The 22802-nt window shown below is 37.1% G+C and overlaps 1 protein-coding gene across 3 annotated transcripts in view; it reads left to right on the top strand.

Moving 5' to 3' along the window:
- Positions 1-19494: 19494 nt before the first annotated feature.
- Positions 19495-22802, top strand: part of KCNT2 (potassium sodium-activated channel subfamily T member 2) — a 359890-nt gene continuing 356582 nt past the window's right edge. For 2 of the 3 annotated variants that reach the window (XM_042925448.1, XM_042925450.1), the window contains exon 1: positions 19495-19714. In XM_042925448.1, coding sequence (XP_042781382.1) covers positions 19620-19714 — 95 coding nt within the window. In that variant the 5' untranslated portion in view covers positions 19495-19619. The remainder of the gene's footprint in view (positions 19715-22802) is intronic. The other variant, XM_042925449.1, reaches the window with a different exon arrangement.

Raw genomic sequence — 22802 nt, forward strand, 5'->3', positions numbered from 1 at the left:
TCAATATCTATGATTTGATCTTTTTTTTTTATTAATAAGAACATTTTATTGAATTTCAGTAACTTGGTAATTTCTTTTAAATTATTATTTATTATTACTTTTTAAATTACATTCAAGTTAGTTAAAATATAGTGTAATAATGATTTCAGGAATAGAATTTAGTGGTTCATCGCTTACATATTACAACCAGTGCTCATCCCAAGTGTCCTCCTTAATGCCCCCTGCCTGTTTAGCCCATCCTTCCCACGCGACACCCCTCCAGCAACCCTCAGTTTGTTCTCTGTATTTAAAAGTCTTTTATGGTTTGTTTCCCTTTATGTATTTATATTATTTTTGCTTCCCTTCCCTTATGTTCATCTGTTTTGTATCTTAAATTCCACATATGAGCGAAGTCATATGATATTTGTCTTTCTCTAATTTCACTTGGCATAATACACTCTAGTTCCATCCATGTTGTTGCAAATGGCAAGATTTCATTCTTTTTGATCGCCGACTAATATATCATTGTGCATATATACCACATCTTCTGTATTCATTCATCACTCAATGGACATTTGAGCTCTTTGCATACTTTAGCTATTGTCAATAGCACTGCTTTAAACATTGGGGTGCATGTGCCCCTTCGAAACAGCACACCTGTATCCTTTGGATAAGTACCTAGCAGTGTAATTGCTGGGGCATAGGGTAGTTCTAGTTTTAGTTTTTTGAGGAACCTCCATACTGTTTTCCAGAGTGGCTGCACCAGTTTGCATTCCCGCCAGGAGTGCAAAAGGGTTCCTTTTGCGCCACATCCTCACCAACAGCTGCCATTGCCTGAGTTGTTCATTTTAGGCATTCTGACAGGTGTGCGGTGGTATCTCATTATGGTTTTGATTTGTATTTTCCTGATGATGAGTGATGTTGAGCATTTTTCATATCTGTTAGCCATCTGGATATCTTCTTTGGAGAAGTATCTATTCATGCATTTTGCCCATTTCTTCACTGGATTATTTGTTTTTGGGGTGTTGAGTTTGATAATTTCTTTATAGATTTTGGATACTAACCCTTTATCTGATATGTAATTTGCAAGTATCTTCTTCCATTCTGTTGGTTGCCTTTTAGTGTTGCTGATTCTTTCCTTCACTGTTCAGAAGCTTTTTATCTTGATAAGGTCTCAAAAGTTCGTTTTTGCTTTTGTTTCCCTTGCCTCTGGAGACATTTCAAGGGAGAAGTTGCCGCGGCCAAAGTCAAAGAGGTTACTGCCTGCTTTCTCCTTTAAGATTTTGATGGCTTCCTGTCTTACATTTAGGTTTTTCATACATTTTGAGTTTATTTTTGTGTATGGTGTAAGAAAGTGGTCCAGGTTTATTCTTCTGCATGTCGCTTCAGCTTCCCCAACACCATTTGTTGAAGAGACTGTCTTTTTTTCCATTGGATATTCTTTCTTGCTTTGTTGGCCATACGCTTGTGGGTCCATTTCTGGGTTCTCTATTCTGTTCCATTGATCAATGTGTCTGTTTTTGTGCCAATACCACACTGTCTTGATAATTACAGCTTTGTAATACAGCTTGAAATCTGGGATTGTGATACTTCCAGCTTTGGCTTTCTTTTTCAGGATTGCTTTGCTATTCGGGGTCTTTTCTGGTTCCATACAAATTTTAGGATTATTTGTTCTAGCTCTGTGAAGAATACTGGTGTTATTTTGATAGGGATTGCATTGAATATAGAGATTGTTTTGGGTAGTATCAACATTTTAACAATATTTGTTCTTCTAATCCATGAGCATGGAACATTTTTCCATTTTTTTGTGTTTTCTTCAATTTCTTTCCTAAGCTTTCTATAGTTTTCAGTGTATAGATTTATTTATTCCTATGTATTTTATGGTTTTTGGTGCAATTAAAAATGGGATCGAGGGGCGCCTGGGTGGCTCAGTCAGTTGAGCGTCCGACTTCGGCTCAGGTCATGATCTCACAGCTTGTGGGTTCGAGCCCCACATCGGGCTCTGTGCTGACTGCTCAGAGCCTGCAGCCTGTTTCAGATTCTGTGTCTCCCTCTCTCTCTGACCCTCCCCCGTTCATGCTCTGTCTCTCTCTGTCTCAAAAATAAATAAACGTTAAAAAAAAAAATTAAAAAAAAAATGGGATCGATTCCTTGATTTCTCTTTCTGCTGCTTCATTTATTGGTGTACAGAAATGCAACCGATTTCTGTACATTGATTTTATATCCTGTGATTTTCCTGAAATCTAGCAGCTTTTGGTGGAGTCTTTTGGGTTTTCCACATAGAGTATCATGTCATCTGCAAAGAGTGAAAGGTTGACTTCATCCTTGCTGATTTGGATGCCTTTTATTTCTTTGTGTTGTCTGATTGCTGAGGCTAGGACTTCCAACACTATGTTGAATAACAGTGGTAAAAGTGGACATCCTTGTAGTGTTCCTGACCTTACAGGGAAAGTTTTTCCCCATTGAAGATGATATGAGCAGTTGCTCTTTCGTATATGGTTTTATGATCTTGAGGTATGATAATTCTATCCCTACTTTCTTGAGGGTTTTTATCAAGAAAGGATGCTGTATTTTGTCAAATGCTTTCTCTGCATCTATTGAGAGGATCATGTGGTTCTTATCCTTTTTATTAATATGATGTATCACATTGATTGATTTGCATATATTGAACCAGCCCTGCATCCCAGGAATAAATACCACTTGATCGTGGTGAATAATTCTCTTAATGTATTGTTGGATCTGATTTGCTAGTATTTTGTTGAGAATTTTTGCACCCATGTTCATCAGAGAAATTGATCTCTAGTTCTCCTTTTTAGTGGGGTCTTTGTCTGGTTTTGGAATCAAGGTAATGCTGGCTTGTATAATGAGTTTGGAAGTTCCTTCCATTTCTATTTTTTGGAGCAGCTTCAAAAGAATAGGTGTTAACTCTTCTTTACATGTTTGGTAGAATTCCCCTGGAAAACCCTCTGGTCCTGGACTCTTTTTGTTGGGAGATTTTCGATTACTGATTCAATTTCTTTACTGGTTATGAGTCTGTTCAAATTTTCCATTTCTTCCTGTTTCAGTTTTGGTAGTTTATATGTTTCTAGGAATTTTTCCATTTCTTCCAGATTGTCCAATTTGTTGGCATATAATTGTTGACAATGTTCTCTTATTTTTGTTTGTATTTCTGCGGTGTTGGTTGTGATCTATCGTCTTTCATTTGTGATTTTATTTGGGTCTTTTCCTTTTTTTTTTGATCAGTCTGGCTAGACGGTTATCAGTTTTGTTAATTCTTTCAAAGAACCAGTTCCTGGTTTCATTGTTCTACTGTGGTTTTTTTTTATTTTGATATTATTGATTTTTCTCTAATCTTTATTATTTCCTGTCTTCTGGTTTTGGGATTTATTTGCTGTAGCTTTTTTAGGTGTAAGGTTAGGTTGTGAATTTGAGACCTTTCTTCTGTCTTTAGGAAGGCCCGGATTGCCATATACTTCTTTGTTATGACTGTCTTTGCTGTATCTTAGAGGTTTTGGACTCCTGTGTTTTCATTGTCATTGGTTTCCATGTACTTTTTAATTTCCTCTTTAATTTCGTGGTTAACTCATTCATTCTTTAGTAGGATGTTTTTTAATCTCCAAGTATTCATGGTCTTTCCAAATTTTTTCTTGTGGTTTATTTCGAGATTCATAGTGTGGTCTGAAAATATGCATGGTATGATCTCCATCTTTTTGTGCTTGTTGAGGTCTGATTTGTGTCACAGTATGTGATCTATTCTTAAGAATGTTACATGTGCACTTGAGAATGTGTATTCTGCTGGTTTAGGATAAAATGGTTTAGATGGTTAAGTCCATCTGGTCCAGTGTGCCATTCAAAGCCATTGTTTCCTTGTTGGTTTTCTGCTTACATGATGTGTCAATTGTTGTAAGTGGGGTGTTGAAGTTCCCTACTATTATGGTATTATTATCAATGAATTTCTTTATGTTTGTGATTAATTGATGTATATATTTGGGTTCCATCATGTTGGGGGCATAAATTTTTAAATTGTTAGATCTTCTTGATGGATAGACCCCTTAATTATGATATAGTGCCCTTCTTCATCTCTTGTTATAGTCTTTATTTAAAATCTAGTTTGCCTGCTATAAGTATGGCTATTCTAGCTTTCTTTTGGCAACCATTAGCATAATAGATGGTTCTCCATCCCCTTAATTTCAATCTGAAGGTGTCTTTTGGTCTAAAATGAGTCTCTTGTAAGTGATATATAGATGGGTCTTGTTTTTGTATCCATTCTGATACCCTATGTCTTTTGATTGAAGCATTTAGTCCATTGACATTTAGAGTGAATACTGAAAAATATGAATTTAGTGCCATTGTGTTGCCTATAGAGTTGGAGTTTCTGCTGATGTTCTCTGGCCCTTCTAGTCTTTGTTGCTTTTTGTCTTTTTTGTTTTGTTTCATCTTTTCTCTACTTAAAGAGTCCCCTTAAAATTTCTTGCAGGGCTGAAGTTTAGCGGTCACGAACTCCTTTAGTTTTTCTTTGCCTGGGAAACTCTTTATCTTTCTTTCTATTCTTAATGACAGACTTGTTGGATAAAGAATTCTTTGTTGCAAATTTTTCCAATTTAGCACATTATCCTGCCACTCCTCTATGGCCTGCCATGTTTCTGTGGATAGGCCTGCTGCAAATCTGAGTTGTCTTCCTTTATAGGTTAAGGACTTTTTTTTTCCCTTGCTGCTTTCACAATTCTTTTTTGTCTGTGTATTTTGTGAATTTGACCATGATATGCCTTGGTGATGGTTGGTTTTTGTTGAATTTAATGGGAGTTCTTTGTGCTTCTTGGATTTTGATGTCTGTGTCCTTCCCCAGATTAGGAAAGTTTTCTGCTAAAATTTGCTCACATAACCCTTTCTCTCTCTTCATCTTCTGGGACTCCTATGATTCAGATGTTATTCCTTTTTAATAAGTCACTGAGTTCTCTAAGTCTTTTATCGTGCTCTTTTGCCTTTCTCTTTTTTTTTCTGCTTCATTATTCTCCATAATTTTGTCTTCTATTTTGCTGACTCACTGCTCTGCTTCCTCCATCCTTGTCACCGTGGCAGCTTGTTGAGATTGCATCTCTGTTATAGCACTTTTAATTTCGTCCTGACTAGTTACTTCTTTTATCTCTGCAGAAAGGGATTCTATGCTTTTTTTTCAACACCAGTCAGTATTCTTATTATCATGGTTTTAAATTCTAGTTCAGACATCTTGCTTATATCTGTGTTGATTAAGCTCCTGGCTGTCATTTCTTCCTGTTCTTTCTTTGGGGTGAATCCCTTCATTTTGTCATTTTAGCAGAAGAAAAAAAATAAAATAAAAAATAAAACTTAAAAGCTAAAAAAAAAATCAAATAAAGGAAAGTAGATCCTAGGTGTGTTTTGATCTGCTTGTTGAAAGAAACTTGATAGAAAAGAGAAAAAAAGGGAAAGAAAAGAAAGAAAAAAATAAGAAAAAATTTAAAATTAAAAAAATGTAAAGAATAAAATGAAATAAAGTGAAATAAAACAAAAATTTATAAAAAAATAAAAATATATAGTAAAATAGTAATTCAAAAGTTAAAATAAATTTAAAAAAAGAAAAAAATAAAATTTTCTCTTTCCACTGAGTTCTGTGGCTCAAGCTATGCAGATTGTTGTGTGAATCCTCAGATCAATTTCCTAGGTTTGCAAAATGGTTTGGTGCTGATCTACCTGCAATTCTGGGATGAAACAAGCTGAGCGCTTCCATGCTGCTCCAGTACCTTGAACCTCTCTTGTTGTCTCCACTTAATTCTTGAGAGTAAACTTGAATGTGCTAGCCACTGAGGTCCAACCTGTGTATAGTCAGCTGACTTCAGATCCTCCTGCTCACAGTTTGAGTTTGTCAGGAGTCTTCACATGGTGAAGCTAGGTTCTCTGCTTTAGTTTCACCAGCTATAATCAAGATCTCAGCTTGGCTGCATTCTTATCTTCTATATCCACATGAGAGTGCAGGAAAACTGAGAAAACTTCCAGGAACTTGGTACTTTAAAGATTTTAAACCTTTGCACACAAATCACCGCTATACTTTCTACAATAGTGGAGGTTGGGACTTGAAGATTGTCACTTATGTCCTCGTGTCACATAGCATGGAAATCCCAAGTCCTGACACTGTCCTGCCCCTGACCTTGACTCAGGATCTATTCTGTTGTTCCACGGAGAACACTGAAGGGAGTGGTGTCTTTAAGGAGCTCAACTGTCCACATGAATACTTTAAAGATGCCAGAGTAAGATGGATCCAAAATCATGCCCAGACTCCTTGTAAGATCTGTTTCATTTAGTGTTTTTAAATTCAATTTCTGTTTGATTCTATCAAGATTGTTATGCTCCAAAATACAGAATACAAATGTGTGTATGTTATGAATACACTGCTTCTAATGCTGATCTGACTTCTAGAATTGCTTTATCTCACTTATTTTTCTGAGCTCTATGATCTTATCTCGTATTTCTAATCTTACTAAGTTTTGTCTTCATGTTTTATTTGATGCATTTGAATGCAAAAAGACTTGGTTAAGTAGAAACTATCTTTTGATTCATGGTATCTTTCTTCCAGCGGTATTTTCTTTATATGCCTTTTTCTTCTTACATTGCTCTTTTCCTACTCGTTTGATTTTTTAATCTATGTGTACGTCACTTCTTTCTGATTTTTAATAATTTTGAATAGGGCATGTATGTCTGGTTCAGATATTTGTGAAATTAATTAAGGGTGAAGGATGAAAGCTGAAGTGCTGGAAGTTTACGACATAACCTTCACCACCTCTGTTTTGTTATCTCATGAGGGAAAGGCTCTGCTCATCATTTATCTTTCTCATGTCTGTTGAGCAGAAAGTCTTTGGAATTTTCACAGGAAAACCTTAAGCTCCAGGTGTCTATGATGTATTTAGTAGTTATTTATTTTTGTATGGCTTTGATTAGCTATCACCAAGATGACCCTCTTCTTGTTCTCTTTCTGAAAAGATGACTTATCTATGTAGCTTCTTATTCAGCCTTCCCTCATTCATCAGCTTTGCTTTAAAGCACCTATATTCCACTCATACCTCCCATGTAAATTTTCTTTGATCCTTTCAGAGTTGTGCCATCTACTCTGAGGGACAGAGGCACTATTTAAAGAATCTCTAGAAGTTTGTACTTACTGTTGACACTTCTGTCATTTTGGCTCTAATAATTTTTTTTTTTAATTTCTATTTGGAGTTTGTAACTTGGGCTGTGACTATCTCCTAGTCCCATTGAAGATATATATAGCAGACTTCATTTTTTAAATATTAGATTGTTGTTTCAGCTGGCATTCATAAGAAAGTGGATAAAATTACAGAAGGGGAGAATGCTTAGTTTACTGAAGTATAAAACTGGTCAGTAAAAATATTTTTAATCACTTATCTTTTAAAGCTTGTCATTATTTTAAAATGCTTTACATTTTTCTAAGGGATCAAGTGCTTTGTGGTGGGTGTGTAATTACTGTAGAATGTAAAATTGGGGACCTGAACATGGAATATTTGTGCATGCCAGTAATTTGAAAATTAGCATCCAAACTACAGTGGAATTTGATGAAAAATAAAATGGAAAGTTATTATATCACTTAGTTTTATTAGGAAATTATTCTCATATTGGGCCAAAAACAACAAGTAATTATTCATAGCACCATTGAGGAGATTGCCATATGTGATAGACATATATTTATTGGTTAGGGTTTTTTCAGGTACAAGTGATAGAAATTCAGTTCAAAACATCTTAAGTAAAAAGAGAACTTATTGATATCTTTGACTGGCTATTCTAGGAGTGGCACTTATTTTATCTTGTGTTGCTGCAAAGTTCTGGTTATTTTCAAATGGTTTGTGTGAAGAACACATAGAGCTCCCAGTTAGAAACCCCACCAGAAAGAGAATTTCTTGCTCCTGATATCCCTACGTGAAAGATTCCTTTTTCCCATTGTCCATACTGCTTGAGCCAAATTTGGATCATATGCCCATGCAGGTATGTAAGAATGGGTAGTAGAATCACACCACGATCAAATGAGAAAAAGTAGGACTTTTATATACAAGAACAGGATGTTGGTAGACCAAACGTTAAGTCCAATGATTAATTGATTGGGATGTACTATCTCAATATCCTGATTGCAACATGATCTCAAAAAAGGTTTTACACTTCTACTTTAAGCATGTTGCAGAGTCACTGAAGTTCTGTGTTGTTTTGAAAGGGATTAGGGGAAAGAACAAACCATAAGACTGGTTTGTTTCAGTGATCTTTATTCTTTAGTTGCAGATTGAAAAACCAATGGCTCAGGGTATTTACTCTGGTAGCTTCAAGTTTTTCAGGGAATCTTAGGTTTAAAGATGCTCTCATTTCTGTTGAAAGTGAACGAACTAGTCCTCAGAGCTTCTGCAATTATCATAAATCACAGGGAGAGACACGGAAGGCCAGGCAATTAAATGTAGAGGAACTAAGTCTTTTGTGGCATCATTAGTTCATTATATCGTCTTGGCTAAAACTGGTCTATCTCTGAATTTCTCCATATGTGCGATAATAGTTTTTTTTTTAATTTTAAAAGGCATTGTAGATCACGTATTCTGTTACTAATAATCAAGAACATGGTAAGGAATACACCAGGACATTTTTGTCCATAGCCTTCACTAATAGTGTCAAAATCTCCTTTTCTGAGAATTAAAAATCTACTAATATGGATTATGTCATATTGACCTTAATGTTCTTCCTGTAACTCCTATTACTCTATCTAACTGGTTCTGCAATATATCTAACATGGATATCATTATTGCTATTTAGTGATGACTTGGGAATTTGTGTTTTCTCTCCTATTTGATTCATTCCTACTTATTAACTCTCATATGACTCCAGCATAAATAAACGACCTACCTTCTAGTTTGCTCTTTCTAAGTGACTGAGCTGCATCTAGGAACTTGGCACTAGTCCTTCATCTGTGATTGGATTTACCAGGGAGATGATCCTCAAAAAGAGCTTTTAAACATTGAAGAAAAATGAGAAAGAAGGACAATTGGTGGGAAACTAAAAAAACAAACCTTTTGTGAAAACAAGATTATTTATTTATTTATTTATAGAAATAGAGAGAGTGTGAGAGCACACGAGCCAGGGAGAGAGGCAGGGGGGGAGAGGGAGTGAGTATCTTGAGCAGGCTTTACACTCAAGTCCTGATGCAGGACTTGATCCCATGACCATGGGATCCTGACCTGAGCCAAAATCAAGAGTTGGATGTTCAATCAGCTGAGCCACCCACACGCCTCAAGAAACAAAGTCTTTTGATTTATCATTTTAACAGTCTTGATCCCATTTGACCCATGTTCCAGTATATTAAACAATGGATAAATCAGTTTTGAAGTGTTGCTTGGGTAAAACAGGTAAGTCATAGAGAAATCATGGCCTTATACAATTTATAACTCCTAAGAAAACTTATACAAAGTTAACTCTTAGGAAAATAATCTGTTATCAGGAAATTAGTTGAAAAACTCACTTTTGGCTGTCTGGTCATTAACATCTAATGGCATACAGCTTTTCTGCAGCACAGTGTGCGACTTGGTGATTTTCCCAGAGCTTATGCCCAAGTGAAGCTCATAGGCCTGAAGGCAAAAAGAAAGGAAACAGTAGTGCAAAGGACAAATTAGAGTTGTTTCTTATTTGTGTTTCCTAATCTGAGTGAATGCCTTGTTAAAAATGTTAATCCCAATGTTCTTAAATATCATTATTGCATTTCTGCATGCTAATTAGTATTTCAATATAGTTTGTATTGATATTTGAGTAGGAGGTGATGAACTTTCCTCTTAATTATTGATTTGGCTCTGACATTTCCAGATTGCTTTTTGCCATATCCGTATTTTCTGCAACTGTAAAGTTTGCGTGGACCCAGTGTAAAAATTGCATTACTCATTTAGCTCTGTGGCACATGTTCAGCTTGTTGCATCTGAACTCAATATGGTGAATATTTTTTTCTGCTTTGCATGTGAATATAATTCAAGATGCTTGTTTTAATTTTAAATGCCTACATGCCATGGCTTCTAACTAGAGAATATTTAAGGTACTTTTCTGATTATCCATCTTTATTATTTCCATGCGAGTTCAGAAGAATCACTGAACAGCCAGATTTTTTTTTCTTTGTAACATTGGTACATTTATGTTGTTTCAATTGCTCTGAGGATACATACTTTAGTTTATCTCATAAAAGGTAATCAAAGCTGTTCAACCAGTTGTGTGAAATTTGAAAAGCATAATTAAATTCATTAGTTGCTAAACACCAAGGATAAGTTTATATTAAGAAAAAGACTTCTAAATGTGTGGATGCCTACATTTTGAAAAACACATGTAATAAAAATGACAAACTATGTGGTGAACACCATTCTTATTTTTTAAATTTAATTAATTAATTAATTAATTTTTTTTTTAAATTTTTTTTTTTAACGTTTATTTATTTTTGAGACAGAGAGAGACAGAGCATGAACGGGGGAGGGTCAGAGAGAGAGGGAGACACAGAATCCGAAACAGGCTCCAGGCTCTGAGCGGTCAGCACAGAGCCTGACGCGGGGCTCGAACTCACGGACCGTGAGGTCATGACCTGAGCCGAAGTCAGATGCCCAACCGACCAAGCCACCCAGGTGCCCCGGTGAACACCATTCTAAAATATTCAGATGTATTAATGGATTTTATCCTCCAAAAATAAGCACTCTAATTATTCCACTATGCAGAAGGGAAACTGAAGCACAGTGAATAAACTGCTCAAGGTCAAGCAGCTAATAAATGCCAGTGTCAGGATCTAAATCCAAGCAGTCTAGATTTAGAACACGTATATCCGATCACAAAGAATACTGCTTTTCAGGTAGTTGGATGGGTGGATTGGGAAGCAATGGGATCAGGTGTGAGGGAAGGCAAAAGAGTAAGGTTTTAGGTCAAGCTCTACTCACTTGTGGAGTTCAGAGCCTAAATGATGGAATTGCAGCACAAAGGATTTACTAAGATTTTATTTGTGTGTGTATGTATGTAAAAAGTAGGGTACAGCTTTTGTACCCTCAGACTGAAGTGATCTAAGGGCAAAAAGGTAGCATTTTCATGGAACATGAGATACATGCTAATTTACTGCTTTATTTTTTTAAAAAAAAGATTTAAGTAATTTCTATACCCAATGTGGGGCTCGAACTCACAACCCTGAGATCAAGAGTTGCATGCTCTACCGAATGAGCCAGCCAGGTACCCCAACTACTTTTCAATAATACATGCAACATGTCAAATGAAGTTGTCCAATCACACAAGCTTGAAAAAGTGAAATCACTAATACTATATCACTTTTACATATCAACCTATTCAATCATATACTTCAGCTTCAATGATATATCTCATATTCTATAATTTTGTATTTTTCTGAAGACTGAAAACAGAAAGTTCAAGTGAGCTAAACAGCTGCTGGTTACAGCCATGCCTCTCAATTTCCTCTCTTTTCTTGATTCTTAAGTATGAATATCTAACATCTTTTCATTGGTATCAGTATTTGTACTTTTTAATTTCATTCTTATTTTTGTATGATAGAAAAAATATATAGTAAATGCTCACATTTTTCATAATTTGTACACTCAAACTGTACAAATCAAGATGGTAATGAACACAGAGCCTCCATTTAATATCTTGAAGTAGTGAGCTATACGAAAATAAAGAAAAATACAAATTTGGCATGTAAAAGTAATATAATTAGTATTTACAACATATATAGATAAATAAAATACATGAATGTGAAGGATCTTATGTATTAATATATGCCAGTAACCTCAATATATCTAATGTTGTTGTAAGAAAACTGTGAGAGTTTTCTAGTTTTTTTGACTTGTGGTTATGCACTGTGATTCCACCATCATGTTATTTGCAATGAAAACTATTGTTAGCTTGTGGCCCAGGGATACTGCATAATAATCAGAAAAACTGGACTTCCATATCATGTATACTGAAATGGCTACTGAGTGACTTATTCTAGCTTTCTTTTGCCTCTGTTTAACCATCTTCAAAATGAAAAGAATATCTATTCCATTAATATAAAATACTGTCTAATTACTATACATTTTAAACTAAAGAGTCTGGGGTCATTTTAAATACTGGAACAAACAGACAGTGATTGTATAAGTTGTTGACCTATTATAGAAATAATACAGAAATCATCTCAAGTTTTCCTCCTTACAAATTAAATTTCTAAATAAGAAGGATCAGTAAAGAGTAATGACGATACCTCAATGCAAGTAAAACCATTTCAATTATTATGACCATACCCTATATGCTTTTTTCCTTCATGAAAACATTCCCATCTCTCAAATCAAACCTTGCATGAGAAAGAGCCTATTATACCTATCTATAAGGCTCTGACAAATGCTTTTTAAATTTGCATGCCTTACTTAGTTTAGTATGACACATGCACACAGATACATATACAATCTTTTAAAACTAATGTCTAAAAGTGCAATGCAATTTTCCTAGATTGGAATGGAAAAATCTAGGTGATTATTTGAACAAGTCTTTTTTCCTTTTTTTTAACCTCTCCTTACTTTCCTTTCTTATTTTGTATCACTCAGAAAACTTTGTTTTCAAGTCCATAGTATTACACTAGGCACTATTCATTGTGCTGACAAGAGTCAACAAGGTCTTTACCCTTATGGAGCTTGCATAGTGCTGAGAGTGGTGGAACAAGGAAAAAAGAAAGCAAAGAAATAAACACAAAATTAGATAGTGTTAATCTTTTTAAGAGATCATTGAAATTGGTGATATAATAGTTTGATATAACAGAGAGTGACTAGGTGTCATCTTTGTGTTGGGTGATTAGGGAAATCTTCTCTGATGAAGTGACAAAGAAGTTATGAGGCAGTCCTGGGAAGAAGGGAGGAAGATTAGGAAAAATGAGTGTTGGGAAGGCCCCAGGTGGAAAAGAAGTAAAGTGGATTAGTAGGGTATTAATAGGGCAATCTTATAATTCTATTTTGTAATTTAGGTTACTAATTGGTAAACATACTTACTAGTATTGACTATAAACCTTCCCTCTCAGTTATACTGGGAAGTGTATGCACTTGGAAGTCATAAAGTCAAGGTTTTGAGTCTTGGCACCTTGTAGCTGGATGATAGCATCTCATCCCATCTTTTAAATATGGACAATGTTACTTAGTTTTGGAACTGTTGTAAAGGTCCTGACGTAATATAGGGCACATCGTAGTTACTCACACTGTAGCTATCAATTTTGTAATATTTCAAGTTCTGATGCTTGACCAAGATATGACCTAATCCATTCATATGTGAAGCTTCTCATTCACTCACTAGACAGTCATCAACTAATTGACAATTACTGTGAAAAAGGCAAAGTGGTAGTTGTCATTCCTTGCTTTAGCAGGCCAGGAGATGACAAAGGTCAGGGTAGAGGGATTCATGAACAGGGTGCCTCCTTTAATCTATCAATAAGCAGGATTTGGGACCCTAGCAACATAAGGATCCAAGATAAAAACTGGAGTTTTCCAAACACTGCTGGAGATTTTTTCCTCACCAAATATATATTTACATATATAGTATGTAGAAGAATGATGTGGGTGTTATTCCTGGATTACTGTGCAAGAACATGCTTCAACATTATTGAAGTACATTTGGTGCTACGTAATTCTCCCTCTGGCTCTGTATTTTCCCACCAAAACTTCAGTCCAGTGAAGAGGGTTTAGACACAGATAAATGGAGGTATGTGTTACTGTTAAGAATGATGCTGAATAAGATGTGCATTTAGAGGGAGCTATGAGAAATGGAAAGGAAGCAAGGAGGAAGATCACAAAGGACATTCCTATTAATATAATAAAATGTCAACTGTCTCCTGACAGCTTTCCATTGTAAGGTTTGCATACAAATTTTACCTTTCAGACAAGTTTTATTTTTAGAATGACAAAAAAACACTAGAAGTATTGGGTGGATCATGTTACATGTTGGCATATCTTCATAAACCTCCAAATGGCCTTCCCTTATACAACTTACCTGTGCTTTTTTCAGGTGGAATTTGTGAATTGAGTATGGTATTCTGCCTTTTCATTTTCTTTTTACTGCTTCTTTTCAATGTTACTGAAATAAAAATGATTCTGCTCATGTAGCTGGACATGCTTAGAATATAGGACAGGCTTTGTTACATTTTTCTTCCTGTAGATAGAATCTATTTGAGCTTGAATCAAGGGTCACAGAATAAAACTAATCAAGAAAATAGAGAAACACATGTCTCTTTACTCTGGTGGTAGAACCTGTATTCCCTCTGGCTTTGTGCCTAATCCATCACTTCTCCCCAGGCACCTTTCTGGGGCTCAGTCTCTGCCTGACTCCTCTCACAGTACGAAGGGCCAGGTGTATTTATCCTTTCTCTGTTGCAACAGCCACATTTATATTGATGCTTCCTAATTTGGTATCTCTGGACAAAAATTTGCTCCTGTTATTAAGACCCGTATATTCAAACTTTCTTTACTTCCCCATGTGACCTTTTGCTGATGGCTCAAAGTGTAATCATTTTCTCTCTCAAACCTATTTCTGTGTTCCCATCTTGCCTGACAGTACTACTTGTCACCTATTTACTCATCCTAGGAGCCTAGAAAGTATCATTGATTCTTCACTCTCCACTAACTTTCACAGTCTCTCAATTATCAAGTCCTGTCAATACTGTCTTCTTCATTTCCTATAGATCTGTCCTCTACTTTCCATCTGCATTGTAACCACTGCCTCCCTTCAGACTACTGGCAAAGCTCACCTGAAATACTGAATAGCTCATAAATGGTCTCCATTCTTCCAGTCTTGTCCTCCTCACCAATCAATTATATACACAGCTACCATGGTGATCTTTGTCACTCACCTAAAGTCCTCAAAATATTCGTCACTGTCTTCGAATTAAAACCAAAACTTGTTGGCATGGTCTGGAAAGCCTCTCCAGATGTGGTTCTTAGTAAATCGTTGCTAAGCTTCCTGATGATTTCTCTCCCTCCATTTCTGCTCCCTCCCCATGGAGGCATCCCCACTGAGCTCCAACTACATGATACTTTTGCATTTGCTAGAATCTGCCATTGCTTTCTTTTTTTGTTAAAGTGTATCCTTTTATTTTTAAGTAATCTCTACACCCAAACTCAAGTTTGGGTGGGGCTCAAACTCATGACCCCAGAGATCAGGAGTCACATGCTCTTCCAACTGAGCCAGCCAGGCGCCCCTGACCTTGCTTTCTTATATTAATTATTTGTACCTGTTTATTGCTGCTGCTTTGGCCTCCAGCTTACTCATTCACTCATTTTTTTCATCCTTAGTTAGAGGTCAGCTCCTCCAGAGAGCCTTCACTGATTTCCCCAACCCAGAATTAGATGTCTCTATGTGCTCCATAGCAACAGAGCAGCCAGCACTAATTACTAGTAAGACCTATCACATTCCTGTGTGGCTACTGGATAGTCTGTTCTCCCCCATGTACTCTCCCTCCTCTCACCAATTAGACCATGAGAAGTTCAAATCATAGTAACTACTAAATAAATATTTGTTAAAAAAGAATTGAATGTGTTCTTTACACTGAGATATTGTTATATAGCTAAATGATGCTATCAGAATAGATGTGGAATATGCTATTTTCTTCTGCCTCCACAGATCGGTGCCTCGAAGCATCTATGAAGTGGGTAGTTTAACATATATAAAGTTGCTTTTTTTCTTTTTAAAATTCATTTTCTTTTTTTTTAATGTTTTTATTTATTTTTGAGACAGAGAGAGACAGAGTATGAACAGGGGAGGGGCAGAGAGAGGGGGAGACACAGAATCTGAAGTGGGCTCCAGCTCTGAGCTGTCAGCACAGAGCCTGATGTGGGGCTCGAACTCATGGAGTGTGAGATCATGACTTGAGCTGAAGTCAGACGCTCAACCGACTGAGCCATCCAGGTGCCCCAAAATTCACTTTCAAATAGCTTTTACAAGGTAAGTAGATATAATCATTGATAGTTTTGAGAATTTTGTCATAAAAATGATATATGTAATATGCACATGCTTTTCAGTTTTAGACAACCCCCCCCCTCATATTCTATGATTCCAACTATGTTCATTATTCACAAGAAAATTATCAGTAAATTACTTTTTGTTAATAGAATTAGTCTTCACTCATGGGAATGAATCTTTTCTTTTAATAGTTAAATGTTAGCATAATTAATCAATGTACTAGAAATCAGAGATTTAAGAATTTTTTTCCTATTAAAAAAGGGAAGAAACTAGAAGATATTCTCAAATGTATTTTTTAGAAAAAAAGTTTAATCTAGAGAATCAGTCTTCTTCCTAATCCTCATTCTTGATACTTTCTAGTCCATCAGCAATAATAGATCAGAAGATTTTTGGTGAGTACTCTTTTGTTAGTGTGGACCAAACTAGTCTATTGCTCTGATCTACACTAGATGTTGATTAGGGGGCTTAAGAACACCAGTGAGTATGGTGAAAAGTGTAATGTACAGAATCACATTTAAAATTGTTTCTAAAAATCAAATGTCATGTTATAGTAGAATGAAAGCTTTCATACACACACACAGAAAAAGAGTTTATGAAATGGGATATTAAGAGAGCACAGTGAAAAAAGAAACCAAGGTAAAACAGTGAGAGTGGAAAATATATTTTAACAGCAGGAAATGACATGACATGACATGAAAAAAAAAGAATAGAAGTGTAGAAAGACAGGTGGGAGAACTAAAAGTCAAAATTAATGATACAAAATAAAAGTCTGCTTAAAGAAAAATTAAAAGAAAATATAAAGAAGAGCAAAAGAATCTTTCAATTACAAGTTTAAGTTTCAGTGCCCAAATATTACTTAATTGTAAGAATGTCAGGATAGTTTTTATATTGCATTATTTTTAGAATTTTCCTAAATTTAGAAGTGTAAGTCTTCACTTTGACAACGTGAAGGCAAACAGAACATCAGTGTATCATTAATGGAGCAGTCTCCAACTGATCTGGCTTCAAATGGTACAGAGTCCCCTGTACCATTTGTATCCTGAACAGCTGGGCTATGGCAGTATTAGCTGAGCAGGTTTTTACTCATTTGTTTAATTTTTTTTTCTTTATAGTGCATTTGCTTCCTCCTAAAATGTTATCTGGGCACTTGGAAGCCAAATAATTAAGACTGTGACAATAAAATAAGGGTGCACAGCTTTTCAAAAAGTATAATGTTGTGGCTTTACCCACTAACCTCCAGTTTCTCAGGAGTCTAACACTCAATAGCTAATTTTTTCTTTTTTAGTGTCTCTGAGTCTGTTACTGCTATCAAATATTTTGGACTTATGCCAAATATATAAAGGCAGACTATTATAATAAAAATATTAACGTGGAATATTAAAAAAGAAAATTCATAGAGTAATCTTAATGGAAGATGATAAGCTCCCAAATATAAATCAGATATTTAGTTTCCCCTCCCCCCACCTGCCACAAACTAACAATGTAGTGATGTAATTTTCCCATTCTGCAAAGTGATTACCAAAGTTCATGCCAAAGAAACATAAACAAATGCATAATTCTGGGGCTACAGCAAATGTATAAAAATATTAATATTCTAGGCTTGAAAGCTTTTAATGCATCTCAACACAGATTCGCTGTGATTTTGCTATTTTCAAAGTCCCTGTTAGAAAGATAAGCCAGAGGCAGGGGAGCAGGCCAGAATCTAGTAAGTACTAAAAGCAAAATACTCACAAGGGGTATGAAGTTTTCAGAGGAAGAAGGCACCATGATTTGCTGGAAGAATCAGGAAATCTAATAGAGGATGTGTCATTTGAGCTGGGTCTGCAAGAGTGTGCAGGATTTTGAAGACTGATACACAGGCTATGACTACTTTATTTCCACCGTGATTCCTCAGGTTTAGATACTCATCCTATTTTATGTGATATTATCTTTTTTGCTGATTTCGTCTTGCATTTCCAACGTTGTGTCTAAACCCTCCACTATGTGGAGAATTAATCATACCAAATTAACGATTGTCTCCTGAATAAACCAAACAGTTGTTTTTAAAATCACTTTGCCCTCCTCTTCCCATTCTCCCAGCTCGCTTCGCTGCTTTCTTCCCTTACCTTAAGTAGGTTGCAAACGAGTATAGAAGGTTTGCTTCACTTTCAACGTCTTCCTGGACCCCTCCATGAATAAGTATGTTATCTCACTGAGATTTCCAAATCTCGTTATATGCTGTTTGATTACTGTGTCTCATACTGTATCATTTCATCTATAAGCTTGCACCTCCAAGCAAAGCATGAGATTCTTGAGGGCACGGGGTGGGGGCGTGGGGGTGGTCTTCTGTGTCTTCAGGCCCAGTGCCTCTCAGGTGGTTAGGTACTGAGCGTCTGTGCGCACCCTAAAGAAATCAGTGCTAGGCGGGAAGAACTGTATGCAGACCTAGGGCTTGTACAGGAAGGTTCTCATAAGCAGCAGCTGATACTGAAAAACCAACTCTGGACTCATGGGTTCACTTCTTCCTCTGACTGGCTGGGTCACTACGAGGGGCACTCCAAAGGCAAGGCCACGCAACCTGGAAGCCCACAGCAATACTAGCAGCAGCAACAGTAATGTAAGTGACACTGCTACTAACATAATCCTCCATGCGTTTCCATGTGCTTTCCCAGCCATCATCTGAATGTTCCTCTTCAGCGGCCTAAAGTGGCCCTACATTCTTTTCCAGAATCCGGGAAACACCTTTCTTTCAGACCATGAGAGGGAAAAAAAAAAAAAAAAAAAAAGAAAAAAAAAAGGACTTTCCTAGGACTGAGAGCGGGGATTCCCTCTCCACGAACGTGCACTCTCCACCACGCTCACCGGAGCTGAAGGCGAGCCCCGCGAAAGCGCGTGCGGCCCCTGGGAACACTCCCCACACCCGGCGGCCCCCGCCTCCCAGAGAAGGGTCTCGAGCCCGGGAATCCTCTAATTAGGCTCGCCCCCATTGGTTGTCCCCAAGGCACCTCCGTGCCGTCACGGTGTTATGCTAATGAGGGGGAGTCTCATTGGCTCGGCCCCCGGCGGCAGCTGCGACGGCTCTGGCGGGGAGAGCCGGGTTGGCCGCGGCTGGGACCAAACGCACGGTCCCTCTCTCGCCGGCTCCTGGCTGTGCCGCGTGCACGCCCGCGCGGGGACCCGCTGCCGGGATTGTCCTCGGAGGAGGCTCCTCGACCCGCCTTTTAGGAAAGTGCCTCCCCAGCCTGCAGCGCGCACGCCCCCTCCCCTCTTTCTAGGCACCGCGCGCTTTCGTTTTTGTTTTTTGTTTTTTTCCGCGAAGTAACTTTTGCATTCCCGCCTCCCCCGAGTCCTGGGGACCAGAGGCGGTGCCGAGCCTGGGGGCGGTTCCTTGGCAGCGTAGATTCTTGTCAGAGCCAGACTTTTGCTCCTGGGCTCGGTTTGCATCATCCCCATCACACCCTCAGGAGAAAGGATCCAGCCCCCTTTCAGCCTCAGCTTCCGGCTCGGAGCGGACCCCTCCCCCTCCCAGGCCCCTTCCCCTTCCCCGTCCCTCTCCGGACCACGCATCTTGCTAGTCCCCTCCCTCTACTCCGCAGAATTTTCTTTTTCTCTCCCTCCACTCCTCTGTTCGTCGTTTTCTGTTTCCCACTCTTTGAGGAAGGATGGTTGATTTGGAGAGCGAAGTGCCTCCTCTGCCTCCCAGGTACAGGTTTCGGGATTTGCTGCTAGGGGACCAAGGATGGCAAAACGACGACAGGTAAGTGGTGCTGTGCAGTCTTGCTCTGTCAGTACAGCTGAAAAAGGGACAGAGATGGGGAGGCTGAAGAGGGAAGAGGAGACAAGAAAAAGGGAGCCAGAGACGGGAGGAGAGAGAGTTTAAATGGCTTATCCATGTCTTATGATATGTCTCTCCATTTTGACTGTATTGAGCAGTTGCTATAGACAAGGGACTCTTTGCCTTTTCACTTTCTTATCCTTGCAATGTATTTATTGCATTTATTTGGTACTTATTCTTTTGTCTATCTGTGCTTTCCTAGGGTGTGTATAAGGCTGCTACCAGAGGTGCAATACATCCAAATGGCACGCAGTATCAGTGCCATATAATTTTCATTTTTTCCTTTTAGGTGTTCCTCAAATTCAAAAATGTATTCAAGGTAATTGAAAAAGCACATAAGAAACTTAAAATCTCTTGCACCTGTTTACTAACTCCTTGTCAGTGTTGTCTTGTTAAGGTGTTCACCTGCTGCTGGGAATTTTATACTCTTAACATCTGGAGTTGTAGGTAGACAGTTGGTTTAAATATATAACAGGTAGTTAGGAAAAATGACGTTTTCAGTTGAAAATATTCACTTTGAGCAGGTAACTGTGACTATGATTAATAATGGTGTTTGCATAACATGATCCAACCTTTTCATAATGAATGTGTTTTTAACCTAACTAGTATATATGTCACAAGATTAAAACTTAAGTTTCAAAACTAGAATATTATCAGCAAAATACTGCTCTTGTGTTCTATCTATAGCATCATTGCTTTGCCTCGTCAAACTTCTGAAATTCCTCCGGCTATCTGATTCATTATTTGAAAGACACATTTTATGTTTCATTGAATTTAGTATTTTCTGGAAGTCATTTCATGTATCACATGCCATATGTTTTTGTGTTTAAATAATCTGTGTATACTAACGAGGCTCTCTCAACTCAATTGAAATATTTCCTTGAAGTTTGGTATTCATATTCTATTTTAATTACATAAAAGATCCATTACTGGTCCTGTTCAAAATCTCCCCGTTCAGCACTGGTTTTTTTCTCACCGTTTGAGCTTTCAATACCAACTTCTGACCATATGCACAGAGGCTTTTATATTAGGCATCAATTTTGGACTTCTTTGGTCTCGTATTAGTAATTTGAAGGGATTGGATGTTTCTCAGAGGGTACTATTTCAATGCAATCTCTTAAAGGTAAAACATATATATATATATTTGTTAGAAATTAAAAGAACAAATTCCAGTTTACCAGTATGCTTGGAAAGTAAGGTGTTCTGGTTGACTGAAGATAAGGACATGAATATTAAACAGATTGCAGTGTTAGTTGACTTTTAGATAAACTGTATTGGCCTAGTTTAAATGGCTTATCAAATGCACCATCGTGTTCATAGCGATTGAATCTATATTTGTTACTTGAGGACCTTAGGATCATCACGTAGAATAGAAATCCCCATGGTGGAAAGTGTGAGATGGACTTAATTTCATAGAGAATATATTTTGGATTTGGTGGTGAGAGCGTTGTTTGTTTCTTAATATTGTATCCAAGGTAGAATTGTTCATGTGGCTCCCCTCATTTTTCTAAGGATGCTGAAGATATATTTCAGTAATTAATAATTTTGGTTAGTTGAATACTACCCAAGTAAGTCACTGCTATATTAAAAAAAGTTTTACACATTTAAAATATCCGTTATGATCAAAGTTTCTGCTAAGTTTAACTTACAATCTGGGCCGTATTTACTATTAAAATCAAGTATTAAACATTAAAAAAATTGTTCATCCATTTGACTAGTTTTGTGGCTTCATGAAAACTTAATAGTTAGTTTTGGTTCCATTTGTTGTCCATCTTTGAAGATGAGATCCTTGGATTAATAGTGACTCAGCTTTCAATCCTTTGCTCATTTCTTCACTAGCTGAGTTGTCTTGGGTGAGTCATTCAGCCATTATGAGATTCAATAGTTTCTGTAAGGTACAGAACTACCACTTAGCACTAAGCACTGGCTTGTGTTATATGTTAACTATGCTAATAGTGTGTGTGTGTGTGTGTGTGTGTGTGTGTGTGTGTGTGTAAGGGTATATGTATGTATGTGTGTATGTATGTATTTTAGAGACTAGGAAACTAAATGTATGGGCAATTAAATACTTGTCTTGGTAATATATCTTATGAGTGAAAAGATGACACCGGGGCTCTGTTCTTTGCAACATTCCTCAGGAAGGTCCTCAATTCTTTCCATTTAAGTTGTCTGAAATTGTAAGAATAATTTTACAGCATCCAGCACAGTTTAGGTGCTCATTAAATGTTAGTTCCCTTCTTCACTTCCTATTTGCAGTATTCAATTATTTTTTAAATTTTTCTTCAGAATCATTAATTAATATGCAGTAAGGTCATCTTCTTTTGTCTTTTATATGCTCATAAATTTCTCTTTGCAACTGAATCTGAGTAGCCTTCTTGTTTGACTCTGTTATCATGTGCTCAATTCCTATGGAGCTGAGGAGAAAGAACTCTTTCATGTAAGAATAGGTAGATGATTTATACCAATGGATACATTTAGTGTTTTGTCCATATTCTCTAGGCTATTTTCTATGAATAGTCTCTGCCTGAGGTTTTTTGTTTGCTTTTTCCCCCTGGTCTCAGAAATTCCCCAGGTCTTGGAGAACAAGCCAGAAGTGCCATTGAGTAAATAAGGAATTGTTAGATAAATACCTTAGCTTTCTAACTTCTTGGTTGGATAATTCTAAAGCATATTCTACACTGTGTCCAATGGGACTGAGCTCCAGTTGCCCACGGTGGTAATTGGTTTGATATTACAAGCTTTATTGGCTTTCTTCCCCCTCTCCCCTACTGGGGAGATCAGTTCTGGGATCTGTTCCCAAATAAACTACTTATGCTCCAATCCTTAGCTCAAGATATGCGCTGGGGGAATCTGAACCAAGGTGGGTATCTTTTCCGTCTAGAGTAACATCCTAGAAATGGTGGAGGAATTAGCTGATGGGAAAGTAGACACTTTCTACCTTGCTCTTCTTGTTAAGAATTTTAAATTAAATCTTAGTAGGGCATGATTGATTGGAATGTGCAAATGAGTA

The sequence above is a fragment of the Panthera leo genome, chromosome F3 (assembly GCF_018350215.1).
Source record: "Panthera leo isolate Ple1 chromosome F3, P.leo_Ple1_pat1.1, whole genome shotgun sequence".
Classification (NCBI taxonomy): domain Eukaryota; kingdom Metazoa; phylum Chordata; class Mammalia; order Carnivora; family Felidae; genus Panthera; species Panthera leo.